Source organism: Aethalodelphis obliquidens, unplaced genomic scaffold, assembly GCF_003676395.1.
Source record: "Aethalodelphis obliquidens isolate GAN/ISIS:26980383/991018 unplaced genomic scaffold, ASM367639v1 scaffold86, whole genome shotgun sequence".
In the NCBI taxonomy this organism is placed as follows: Eukaryota; Metazoa; Chordata; class Mammalia; order Artiodactyla; family Delphinidae; genus Aethalodelphis; species Aethalodelphis obliquidens.
Window position 1 is genome coordinate 1,472,456 of NW_020838030.1, and position 12,959 is coordinate 1,485,414.

A 12,959-nucleotide genomic window follows, 5' to 3' on the forward strand; every position below is an offset into this window, starting at 1 on the left:
GAGCAGAACTCCAGAAGGACTTCCTGTGCCTGAGTACCATTCCCGTCCTCTACCTACTACACCTCAGTGTTCTCTTCACAGCTGCAGACAAGCAGTAGAAGTTGACCGCCAGGTCCACAGGGCTGTTACAGCTGCCTCCCAGGCCAGTGAGTCTTGTAAGAAGGTGTTAGAGCAGGTCCTCAAAGCACCTGCTGGAGCCTGTGGTCTCTGTTCCCACAGCACAGTGGTGTTGATGGGAGCACAGAGAGGGTCCGTGACTAGTCACGTGATATCTAAGTGGCAGATTGTTTAGGTGCATGTTTGCTTCAGACTCATGTTTTCTTCAGCACCCTCTGCTCTCAGTCTTTTGCCCCAGTATGGATCAGTAATAGACAAAATTCCAAATTCTTGCAAACTTAACCTCTGAAGTCCAGATCAAGGGTGGAGTTGCGAGACCTATTAAATGGTCATTTTGTCAGCCTGATCAGGCAAATATCTCTCCTAACAAAAATGAAAACCAACTGACCCAGCTGCCTTTTTCTGCAGAAATTGACAAACTCATCCTAAAATTCATATGGAATTGTAAGGGACCCAGAATATCAAATATTCAAAACAATTTTGAATAAGAACAAAGTTGGGGGACTCACTTCCTGATTTCAAGACTTACTACAAAGCTACAGGGATCAAAACAATGTGGTCCTGGACTTCCCTGGTGGCACAGTGGTTAAGAATCCGCCTGCCAATGCAGGGGACATGGGTTCGAGCCCTGATCCGGGAAGATCCCACATGCCGCGGAGCAACTAAGCCTGTGCACCACAACTACTGAGTCTGCACTCTAGAGCCCGGGCCCCTAGAGCCCATGCTCTGCAACAAGAGAAGCCACCACAATGAGAAGCCTGCACACCACAACTAGAGAAAGCCTGCGTGCAGCAACGAAGACCTAACGCAGCCAAAAATATATAAATAAATAAATTTATAAAAAAAACAATGTGGTACTGACATATTGATAAATCACTGAAACAGAGTTGAGAGTCCAGAAATAAACCCATACATCTATGGTCACTTAATTTTTTGACGGTGCCAAAATCATCCAGTAGGGAAAGAACAGTCTTCTACAGATGGTTCTGAGACAGCTGACTCGCCACATGCAAAACAATGGACTTGGACTCATACGTCTCACCACATAAAAAACAAAAGCACCTCAAAATGGACCAAAGGCTTAAATGTAAAAGTGTAAAACCAACTGAAACAGCTTGTAGGACAAAAGGAGAGGAGACAAAAAGAAAAATTGGAATACTAAAAGGAAAAAACAATTATTAGATATCCTAGAATCATAAGGAAAAATAGAAGAAAAGAGAAGGTGAATAATAGACTAGAGAAAGATGGGAAGAGGTTGTGTTTATAAGGTAGAGCAGAAGGTCTCGAGAGGCATAGTGTAGAGAAGGGATGGGAAGACTAGGCAGGCAGCAACAAGCACATGAGTATAGGAGGCAGTGGTCACGGAAGGGGCCCCCAAATAACCTTTTGTCCTTGCCCAGGGCACCCACGTTGGACGGCAGAGCAGCCTGTGCATGCTGGCTCAGGGTCACTGTCGACTAATAACTGTAAGTTGGATATTCTCTAGGATTTCAAAGACTGTATAAGCCTTTTTCTAATCTCATTTTAACAGCATATGTTGAGTGTTTTATGAGCCCAGTTGTTTTATCCTCTTCCATTTCAGACTCAGGGTCCTTCAGCGTTAACACAATTCCAGTTTTAGTGTTTCTTGTGGGCCTGTTTTGTAGGAGTGTGTCCAGCAGATGGCACTGGAGTTCTTAGGCTGCAGACCCGTGCTCTGGTAGCACTGCCCAGTAGAAATGAGGTATAAGCTGTGTGTGTCAGTTTCAGTTTTCTAGGAACCACATTTAAAAAGTGAAATTAATTTTGTGGTATACAGTCATCCCTCTGTATGTGCCAGGACCTGCCATGGAAACCAAAATCCGTGGATGCTCAAGTTCCACAGGCGGCCCTCTGTACCCACAGTTCTGTATCTGGTTTCAACCAACTGTGGATCCTGTAGTGCTGTAGTAGTATTGAAAGATACGCGCATAAGTGGACCCTCACAGTTCAAACCCATGTTGTTCAAGGGTCAACTCTATTGAATCCAGTATATCCAAAATATTTCAACATTTAATCGATATACAAAACGTTTAATGGGATATTTTGCATTTCTTTTCACACCAAGTCTTCAAAATCTGTGTATCCACTTACAGCCCGTCTTAATTCAGATGCTAAATTTTCATGAGGAATACTTGATCTGTATTTAGATTTCATAAAATACATTTGAAAGTAGATTCACATACCCAGGTTCATCCAAACATACTGAAAACATTTAAGAGTTTGCCAATAACTGAATTATCAAGTTTTAAGTTTAATAAAATGTAGTTCCTTAGTCATACTACACCACATTTCAGATGCTCAAAAGACACAAGTCTAGTGCTACTGAATGCACAGCACAACTCTAAATGATCTGTTTTTACATGTTCTGTGGTCTGACTGTACATAACTCTCCTGTTAGTAACTAAAGGGTTGGCAAACACATCTCTTCCAAGCATACATTAAGCATTCACGCTACTCCTATGGCTTGTTTGACTTGGGAGCTAGCAGTGCTGAAATCTATCAGAAAGCATGACCACACCTCATTCGTGGCATTGTGGAGCTAAGCGAAATATTTTGGATCAGAAATTGCTTTGAATTATTTGTTTTCATTGTAATCTTTTCTCCAGGCCTTTGTGTGTTTTGATACAGTTCGTTTGAATTGGCTAAATAAATCATTTTGTTTGCTTGCAAAATTCCCAAAGGAGAAACTTTAAATCCATATACATGAGATTCCTGCTATGTTTAGCGGTGCATTTGCTGAAGACTTGTGGGATAATTTATTTCCTCTTAAAGCCATAGTGCAGCCTGGGAGATGGCTATCAGCTGACCTTTTTGTGACACACAGATGAGGCAGTAGAATTTAGAATTTGGAATGGAGTGGGTACTGGTCTTTACAGTTAATACAACACAGAGTAGCCACGCCATATGTGTTTAATTTTTTTTCAGCCAGTGAATTGAACTAAGTCAGTTATACGTCAGGCAGTTCCTGTAAAAAACTATATGGCTAAGGTAAGTCGTGATAATTGAAAAGAATTTGTTAACCTGCTGAAAACCATGAGAGAAAATGAAACTCCCGTGGTCCTGGCACCTGCCCTGCTGGTAGGTGGTGAGGCATTTGCTGGTGTGGACCCGGACATTGGCTTAACGTTCAGAGCATGTGTGGGGGGCAGGGCAGAGTGGGGAGAACGGTGGGATGGTGTAGATCATTGTCTAGGAAGATGGGAAAACCAGAACAATCGAAAGAATCAGGGTGTTTTAGTGAAAACCTGTCACCCAGGCTGAGTATTGATCTTCTGTTACCGTTTCTCGGTAAATCCCGGCTGTTCGTGTAACCATGCCCAGTAAATGTACGTCTGTCCAGTGATGGGAGTGGTCACAAATATTACTTGTTTTCTACCCTCCATTTAAACAGCATCTTTCCCCGCTACATTTCTAACTGCCATGTTCTCTCTAACTCTAAGCTCACCTGCTAGGTGGTGGTTTTGCCCCGTTGTAAAAAACTTTCCCTGGGGTACGATGTGTTCTGTTTCTATTTGGTCGTTATCAGCAAGTAAGCTTCCCTGAGCTTGAACACGGGTGTAGCTCTTGACCTCTCAGTCCCCACACCACTCCTCTCTGCACAGACAGTCTCGGTTGTTCAGGGTTGGTATGGAAACCAGGAAATACAAGAATGGGCCCTGCTCCCAGCCTAGGTCTCCCAGGTCACAAGCCTGTCTGAGAACATGCTGCTTTTTTTTCAGGGGCCCTCGTTTGTTGTCTTCTTTCCTAAAGTGTCATCTTTACCTTAAAACTGAAAGACTTTGTATCTCTGCTTCCAATTATGATCAGCATAGGTGTTTATGGGATGTGTAATCAATGTAGACCTACCATTTGTGTGGTTTTTTTTTAATTTAACATTTCTCAAAACTGAGCACAAGTTATTTTTTTGCTGCCTAATACTTCATATTAATCTGCATCGTTGTCAAACAGTTCCTCAGTTGTTGGCTGGCTACGTTATTTCACTGTTAGGAATGAAGTGGCTATAAGCATCTTTTTGTTTGGTTTGACCACATTTGAAGAACTATCTTCCCTCCTCCTTTTAAAACTGTTCCCTTGGGCATTACTTTCAGAACTAAAATCACTGGGTCAAAGCGTTGATCATTTTTTTGTCTCTCGATGGGTCTTGCCGGGAGACTCATCTTAATGGCCCTTTGGTGCCACAGTGGATCCCCCTGGTGGAGGATGCAGGTGGTTTGCAAGTGGATTCAACTCGAGGAAGAGCGGTGACTGAGGTTGCAGTCTCGAGAGCAAACCTTGCTGGGCAGCAGGCAGTTAAGCTTGATCATATGCACATGACCCCCCCTCTCCTTCCTCTCAGATCCACTCCTCTCCATAGCTCAGCCCTTCTTCCTCTCATCTGCTAGAGAATTCAAGCATCTGTCCAGAACGTTCTTTATATATTGAATGGAGAGGACAGCGTCTATTAGTTTTTCTAATTCCATTTCCATGTCTTTCGTGCATCAGGTGCGGGCTTGTTCTCTTGCCTGTCCCAGCCTGAAGCTGCACTTACTCACAGATGGCAGTCACATGGTTACATCTGGCCTGCTCACTGTCCTTACCAAAAGCGTTCTGGTTAAAACCAGAGAGAGCCGGAGACTAGAGAAAATAGCAAAGAAAATCAGGACCAGATTACTTGAGGGAGCACAGTTTAATTTTGGTTTTAAATATACAGCTGGATACAACTTCTACCCAAAAATGGATTCTTGAATCAGTGCCAGTACGAGAAGGAAGCATGCCCTTTTCTCTTTTTCAAAGCCATGCCTGAATTTCCCCCTCAGCTTCCTTCTTCGTTGGGTGCCCTTGATTTTCCCAAAGCCTGTTTAGAACTTTCCCACTTTTCACCCTTGTTCTGCTTGCGCCCCACGGTGTACCCCTGGGAGTTTGCTGGGTCTGTGCCTTTTGAAGTACTCTTTCAGGTGCATGGGCTGGAAATTGCTTTTTTACTGTAGGCAGAAATTGGGGTGCTGTGGGTACAGCTCTCCTCCTTGGCTAATCCCACTGCAGTCGTATTTCTCACACTCCTTCCCACCACACTGCTGGCCCGTGGGAGGAGCGCCCTACAATATAGATGCCACCTCTGCTAGCAGTCCTGTGGTTTCCCATCTGCAAGATGAAGTCAGGGTTCAGCGGTTTACACCAGCTCTTCTCAGCAGGCTGCTGCCCACCCCTCCCACACATCCCCCCGCCCCCCCAAGTAACATGTAGCATCCTCAGGTTACTTGCAGTTCCCCAAACTTGCCAGGCAATTTAGAGCCTCCAACCTGAGCAAGCACTGTTCTCATCACCTGGAGTGTTCTTCCTGTCCTTGTTCACTAGTCACCTACTTCTGAACCAGTTTCTGTCATTTCCATTGCACAGCCTTCTTCAACCACTTCAAATGATTATCTTTTTCTGCTTAGCATTCATTGAGCACTTACCTCTTTTAGGCATTGTGCCATTCCTTAACACATATGCCCTCATTTAGTCCTTACAGTCCTGGGAGGCAGGGCCTAGTGTCCACTAGTGCGAGGCTCGAGGTCACATGGCCTGAGTTCTTAGCCGCCCGGTGACACTGCCTTTTCTGGATTTCCCTCTGCCTGGCAGAGAGCACTCAGACTTGGCATAGTAGCCTGTGTGCGTGTGCACTCCTCCCCTCATCTCTGTCCTGCCCTCAAGAGGAGACAGCCCGCAAAACTTTGAAGATGTTGGAATGAGAGTCGTCATTTTTCATATCCTTTATAAACTTCTTCCACACTCTTTTTATTTCTTTGTGGGAATTGTTAATTGAAACTTTGTTTATAGCCATCTACATGGGCCTATTGGGCTATCTGTCGGATTTTCATGCTATAAGTATTTTTCACTTTCTGGCATGTGGCAGCTTACTTGGTGTCTTAGTGTCGTGGAGGCTGTAAAAGGGGGAGAAGACGTGATGCTTGCCCTCTGTTTGCAGAGACCACATGAGATGCAACTAGCAATTAAAGATGATACATTGAGTACTTTCACTGAGTATATGATTACATAGCATGCAAATTCTTTGGCATGGCATGCAAGGCCCTTCACGATTTGATTCTAGACACTTTTCCAGCTTTGTCTGCTACTTTCCCATAGAGCCCCAAGGCCCCAACCATACTGATGTGTTTTGTGGTTCCCTGAACCTGCCATGCTTTAAATGTCTCTGTTCCTTTGCACATACTCTTCTTTTTACCAAGAATGCCTTCTCCCTCCTACCTGCCTGGTGACTTCTTATTCATCTTCTATGACAGCCTTCAGTGCAGCTTCCTTTAGACTTTTGGCTTTGGGTTTTCATGGCCTTTGTACATTTTTTTGGCAATGTGACCCTTATATCAATTTTGTAAGTCTGTTTTGCCTGTTGAACATTGAGCTACTTGAGGGCAAGGCCTGTGTCTCAGTGATGGAAAAATGGACGAGTGACAATGAAAATTAGATATATGGAAAGGAGGGAGTGATGCTGTTCCCACACGGCTGGTTGTCTGTCAGGAATCACATTTGGCTGCAGGAACAGAGATCTGAATAAAGGGACTTAAAGAGATGAGGGGTTCGTTCTCTCAGGTGAAACAAATTTGGAGGCAGGTGGTTAAGTGCCGGTGTGTGGGTGCCACAATGTCAGCAGGAGTCCAGGCTCTGTGCCTCTGCTCTGCCACCTTTCATGCATGGCTTCCCTCCTCAAGGTAACCTCATGGCTCCATATGGCTGCCAGAGTTACAGCCATCTCATCTATTCCAGACAAGAAGAAAGAGAAGGGCAGTGAGTAAAGAAAAAGTGTTCTCTCCATGCAGACAGACTTCTTGAAAAGATATCCAGGATCCCACCCAACAGCTCCACCTGCATCTCATAGGCCAGAATGGAGTCACGTGGTCACCTCTAGCTGAGTTTTGCAGAGATAAATACATGGTAACAAATAGAGGTTATTTGTGCGTTTAATTTAAAATGACATTTCTTTTCAAAAAAAAAAACAGTTGTTCAATCTGAAAAGACTTTTCTCCAAAGAAGATATAAAAGTGGAAAAGTGGCCAATAAACACGTGAAAAGGTGCTCAACATCATTAGTCGTTAGGGAAGTGCAAATCAAAAACACAATGAAGTATCACTTCACACCCTCTAGGATGGCACTAAAATCAAAAAGACATAATAACAAGTGTTGACAAGGACATGGAGAAATTTAAAACCTCATACATTACAGGTTTTGTAAAAAGAACTGTAGAATGGTGCAGCTACTTTGGAAACCAGCCTGGTAGTTCCCGAAAATGTTAAACATTGAGTTATCATACGACCCAGCAATTCTATTCCTGGGTATCAACCCAAGAGAATGAAAGCATCCATTCACAGAAAAACTTGTACCTGAATGTCCCATCGTAATAGCCAAAAAGTGGAAACAACCGAAGTGTCCAAACAATACTGAATGGATCAACAAATGGTGGTCTTTCCATATAATGAAGTATATGAGTGAAGTACTGATACATGCTGTAACTTGGATGAACCTCAAAAACATAATGGTAAAAGAAGCCAGTCACAAAAGACCACATAGTGTGTGATTCCATTTATATGAAATGTCCAGAACAGGCAGATATATAGAGGCACACAGCAGATTAGTCGTTGCCTGGGGGGAGGAGGAATGGAGAGTGAGTACTAATGGGTTTTTTTGGGGGGGTGATAAAAATGTTCTAAAATTAGATAGTGGTGATGGTTGCACAACTGTGACTATACTAAAAACCATTGTACACTTTAAAAAGGGTGAATTGTATGGTATGTGAATTACATCTCAATAAAGCTGTTTTAAAACCCAGCTTTTATCTGTTTGTAAGGCATATCTTCAAAATTAACCTCACAAGAAAGGAACTGGTAGGGGGTGGGGTGGGGTTCCTCAAACCAGTTAACATTTAAAGGATTGTATTCGTCTTCTCTTCATTTGAATCCTGGCTTTAAAACAGATCTGCCCTGCATGGTCAGGGTCAGATCCCTCTGGCTGGTTGCCCAGATGACCAAGATTCTGAGTGGTCTCTTTGTTCTGTAGACTTATCATTTCAAAAACGAACCTATTTTTCTGAGTCTCCAAAGCTGAGGAATAGAGATGCCAGGGAGTTAGCAAATAGATGTAGAAAGCCAGTTTATCTGCAAACCAGCAGAACGTCTGAAGGGGTTGCTCTGTGGGACTCTTGTTCCTAGGAGATTTTTTTGCTGGTGGATGGGCAGTTCAGTTGGAAGCCCGTGAGGAAGTCGTGTTGTCTTTGGAAAGGTCTCTATGCCAAGAGTCTGCAGGCAGGCAACTGGTGACCAAGAGCTCTGTCTCTATAAGCCTTCGATTCCTCATCAGTGAAACCAGAAAGATAATAGCCTTTTCACACCAGGGCAGCCGCACTGTAAATGCTGAGGGTATGCACCAGCGGTGCAGTTCTGGAATGGCAAATTTGGGGTGGCTCCAGAGGACACAGTTTGAAGAGTGAAAGAATGAGGATTGTCTGGCAGGAGAAGAGGGCCATGGACGTCATGGGGAGTGGTTGTCAGGATGGTTGTCATGGGGAGTGGTTGTCAGGTAGAACTGATGACTGGAAGGCTGCGGTAGCAGGAGTTGTCAGAAGTTCTAGATTTGAGGAGATGTGGTAAACGATATTAGTCGTTGGACTAAAAAAATTCATCATCCTCCTTTCTCATTCGCCCTTGGATGTACATGTTGAATCCAGGCCCATCCTTGCGTTGCAACCAGGAGCTTCCATCCACATCACCTACCCCCAGAAGGAACCAATGAAACATCTTTTTGTTTTTGCAGGTTTTTATTGAGAGACCACAAGCAGATCTTCCACCCTCAGACCTCTGACTACAAAAGGTGCGATGGAACATTTTCCCCTTCCCCATCCTTTTCCTTACTCCAGCCCAGGGTCTGTTTGGGGAACCTGCTCATCCCCAGGCCCCTCCCAAAGTGACTCACTAACGTGGTCTCTGACGCATCCCCAGGAAGGGAAGTGGGGTGACGGGGGGGCATCCCTTTGTGGGAGAGAGTGACCAATTATTTATCCTCCCGCATAGGATGCCCTGGCTTAATGACCTGTAAGGGCCATTTCAGCACTTCCATTCCATCTGTCCCCAAGGCCTCACCTTAGGTGAGAACTTTGGCTCTCATTCAGCTCTCAGGGTGTCTGCCTCCTCACAGCTGAAGGTCCTTCTTGTCTGAGATGGACAGTATTACCTAGTAGTATGCGTGCTCTAGGACCATGAATGACATCAAGACTAACCGAGAACTATACCAGCAATGCACCGCCATGGACCCCAAGTTGCTGGCCCGCATCTTCAGGCTGCTCATCGTCTGCCAGGGTGCAGGCATTTCTGTACCCAAGGGCATCAGAAACATCTTTGAGTTTACCTGGGAGGAGCTGATCACTGACCCCATGATCCCTACCCCTTCTGAGATCCTGGGCCTGGAGATCAGCATTGGAGCCCCGCTCGTGGTGCTTATGGAACCGGCCCCTGTGCAGGCCTCTGTCCAGAACAAGCCACCTTCGCCAGTGCTACCACTGCTGTTGCTGCCCGCTTCCACTGGGCCGGCCAAATTCTCCACACACTCTCCTACCCACGGCCAACGGGGCCATCCAGCCAGGAGACCCTGCACAGGTTCCAGAGGCAGTCTATCCACCTATTGACCGAGCTCCTTACCCTGAAGATGAAGGCCACGCTGGAGTCCATGTCCAGTAAGTCAGCGAAGTCTGGCTCACCGGATCCTGGCTCATTTTTCTAGGCCTGGAAGGGTCTGGCCTGGGCATGTGTGTATGTATCCACTGCACCCACCCCAGACAGGTCTACAAGAATGCGCCGTGAAAAGGTGGCAGCCAAGGGTCAGCTTTGCAACTCAGCTCCTTCCTGAGACCACCCCCGAGAATCATCCTTTCACCCCTCTCCGTTCTCCATTTTGTCCTCCCATCCCTCCAGCTTTGCTGAGCCCAGGTTGAGACGTTGGCCATGAGAACAGTGTGAGGTGTTGAAAGGGGGAGTTTGTGGAAATGATGCCAAGGTAGAGAGAGGCAGCACCCAGGAGGAGGGGGTAAATCGGGAGGGCCAGTTGGTGGGTAGCAAGACAGAGCCAAGCAGAGCCAGAACCAGGAGAGTCGTGAGAACTGGGAGAACACCGTAGAAGAGAACTTTAAAGATTTCTCTTAATTACTCTGAGCCTTCTCCAGCATTAAAAAATCTTTTTCTTCCAGATATTTGTTGTTTTGTAACAACAGGGCACTTTAGAATATCTGGTCTACCATACAACTAGGACAAAAACTTCATTATTATACTTTTGATTAAAAAAATTAAAATAAAAAAATTGAAAGCAGAATCCCATCTGTTCCACTCCAGATTCTTCCACAAACATCCCAGCCATGGGAGTGAACTCACCTTACCAGCTTGTCTACGAGTCCTCTACTGGCTGTCTGAGCTTTTCCCTCTCAACCGGAAGGGAAGTCAAGAAAAAACAGGTAACAGTGATTCCCAGCAAGACCTTTTGACCTACCTTTGGTGGTGGGGGTGGGATGGGGAGGGGGATAGAAGATTTCCTGTGTAGGTTGATGAGATGATTTGATTTGGTTTTCTGATAGGAAGGATATATAGCTGCCCTGGCCGGAGACCCAGCAGCTATTGACAGATTCTGTCCCATAAAAGGTGACATATCTCAACCAAGTCACTCTACTTTGCAGTCTCATCGTTTGAATGTTTACAAGTGCTCCATTTCTGTTAATGCGGTTCCTCTCACCTGGGGCAACACCCCTAGCAAACCCACATCTTCCACCTCCTATGTTATCCCATACTCACCCCCTCTTCTCAGAGAGAGACCTATGTTACCCATACTCACCCAGCAAGTGGGGGAACCAGTACCTGAACGGACGTATTTGGATACCAAGCCTAACCGTGTGTCCCCAGCTGGGTCAGTTTATGTGGGCAGAAAACAGACATAGAGGCCATTTCTATTCTATTGCAGAAAACACAGAGCAGAAGGAAAGGCTTAAAGGAAAGAACTGGTGGCAGGTGAGACCAAACAGGGTAGCAGTGACTGTGCAGCCAGAGCTTGGAGGAGAGATGAGTTGGGGCTGGAGAGGGCAGAGAAGGAACTTTCTCTCGTGGAACTTCCAGGGCCCCCAAGGCTGTGGTGGTAGAGTGGTGGGGTAGGGGAGGGACTGTATTCGCAAAGTGGTGGTGGGAGGATCCACAGAAGTTTGGGATGCTCAAAGACTGTCCAGTGATTCCCACAGACACTGGAGGTAAGGCTAGAAGTTGAGAAGCTTGGATTTTATTCCTGAGCCCACCTCGGGTTGCTATGAGATTTGCCTTCTTCCAGGCCTCACTCTCCATATCAAGTTGATCCTGTAGCCTTTCAGTCAGTGAACAAATGTTTATTGAACAATTGCTAGTTGTCAGTCACTGTTCTTTTTTTTGGTACACGGGCCTCTCACTGTTGTGGCCTCTCCCGTTGCGGAGCACAGGCTCCGGACGCACAGGCTCAGCGGCCATGGCTCATGGGACCAGCCGCTCCGCGGCATGTGGGATCTTCCTGGACCGGGGCACGAACCCGTGTCCCCTGCATCGGCAGGCGGACTCTCAACCACTGCACCACCAGGGAAGCCCCAGTCACTGTTCTGAATGCTGTGGGTACATGTGTGGATTTTAAGACAAGGAACACCTTCCCTGATGGAGGTGACATCCTCAGACTCTTGTTTCCCCTGTTCCTTTACCTCTCATGACACATTTTCTGTCACTGTGAGCATCACTTCCAGCATCCCTCTTTATATGCTCCTGGTTTATCATATCTCCTCCTGAGCTGGCCCTAAATCAATGCAGTCACTTTGAGGGGAAACAAAGTATCCTCAGGACACCCAGTGATTTCATGATTTTTCTTCCTAATGACCTCAGGGGTGATGCCTTGAGTAAGGTTGTTCCAAAACAAAAGTTACATGTCTGTTGGTCTCTTTGTCTATGTGGCTGTTTTCCTCTGCCACCCAAGGATGTGATTACCCCATGATGTTGCATCATTCTCACTAGGACGTTCAACGCTGCTGCATTTCTTATAGGTTCCTGATACTGTTTAGAAATTATTCTCACACATGTGTGCTAGGATGGGTGGTTAACCTTCCCTAATAGTTTATAAGTAACCGTGTGTCCTAGCTTGCCCAGGAAAGTCCCAGTTTATGCTGTTGTCCTGGCATAACTATTAATTATACCCACTTTCACTCCAAAGTACCCTAGCTTAAAGAACATATTGTAGAGTCGTTGTGGTTTTAAGTCACTTTGGGTTTGGGACCTCTGCTATCTGTTCCATGTACACGTGCTGTCACACCTTGCCAACTGGCCCCCTTTGCAGTTCTAGGGTCATGCAGACTTGGAGCAGACAGGCTCCAGGAGTTGGACCTACTCCCTGAGCAGACAACAGCTATTTCTGGAGCACAGCCCAACTTTACAGGCAGAGAATTGAGAGAAATCTGTCAACAGTGGTTCCTGGTTGTCATACTTGGGGACCCAAAGCAACTAGAGGCAGGCCAGAAATGGATGCTCAAGCCAGCAGATGTTCCAGGAGGTCAGCCAGCAGGTAGGTGGGCCTCAGGGTCAAGTCTCTGGTCTCATGGCTGGAGGAGTCAGGAAAGGGACCAGGAACCACTGAAGGTGACAGATATCAGACATGGTACCCAAGCAGCAACCAGAAACCTCGAGGCTTGGCTGACAGTGAGAAAATCTCCATTCTGAGGCCTTCAGGGCTCAGTTGGAGCCTAAGCAATGCCCCTGGCCTGAAGACTCATTTTATTTTTGAGTCCAAGGTGAAGATGAGCCTACATATATCAA

At 45.9% G+C, this 12,959-nt stretch overlaps 1 protein-coding gene across 1 annotated transcript in view; it reads left to right on the forward strand.

Moving 5' to 3' along the window:
- FAM194C (family with sequence similarity 149 member C) overlaps positions 1-12,959 on the forward strand; it is a 44,974-nt gene that overhangs the window by 2,723 nt on the left and 29,292 nt on the right. Inside the window, 6 exon segments of the mRNA XM_027093853.1 lie at positions 8,920-8,976; positions 9,177-9,728; positions 9,731-9,835; positions 10,488-10,606; positions 11,974-11,983; positions 12,771-12,782. Of these exon segments, the coding sequence (XP_026949654.1) occupies positions 9,362-9,728; positions 9,731-9,835; positions 10,488-10,606; positions 11,974-11,983; positions 12,771-12,782 (613 nt within the window). The 5' untranslated portion in view covers positions 8,920-8,976; positions 9,177-9,361.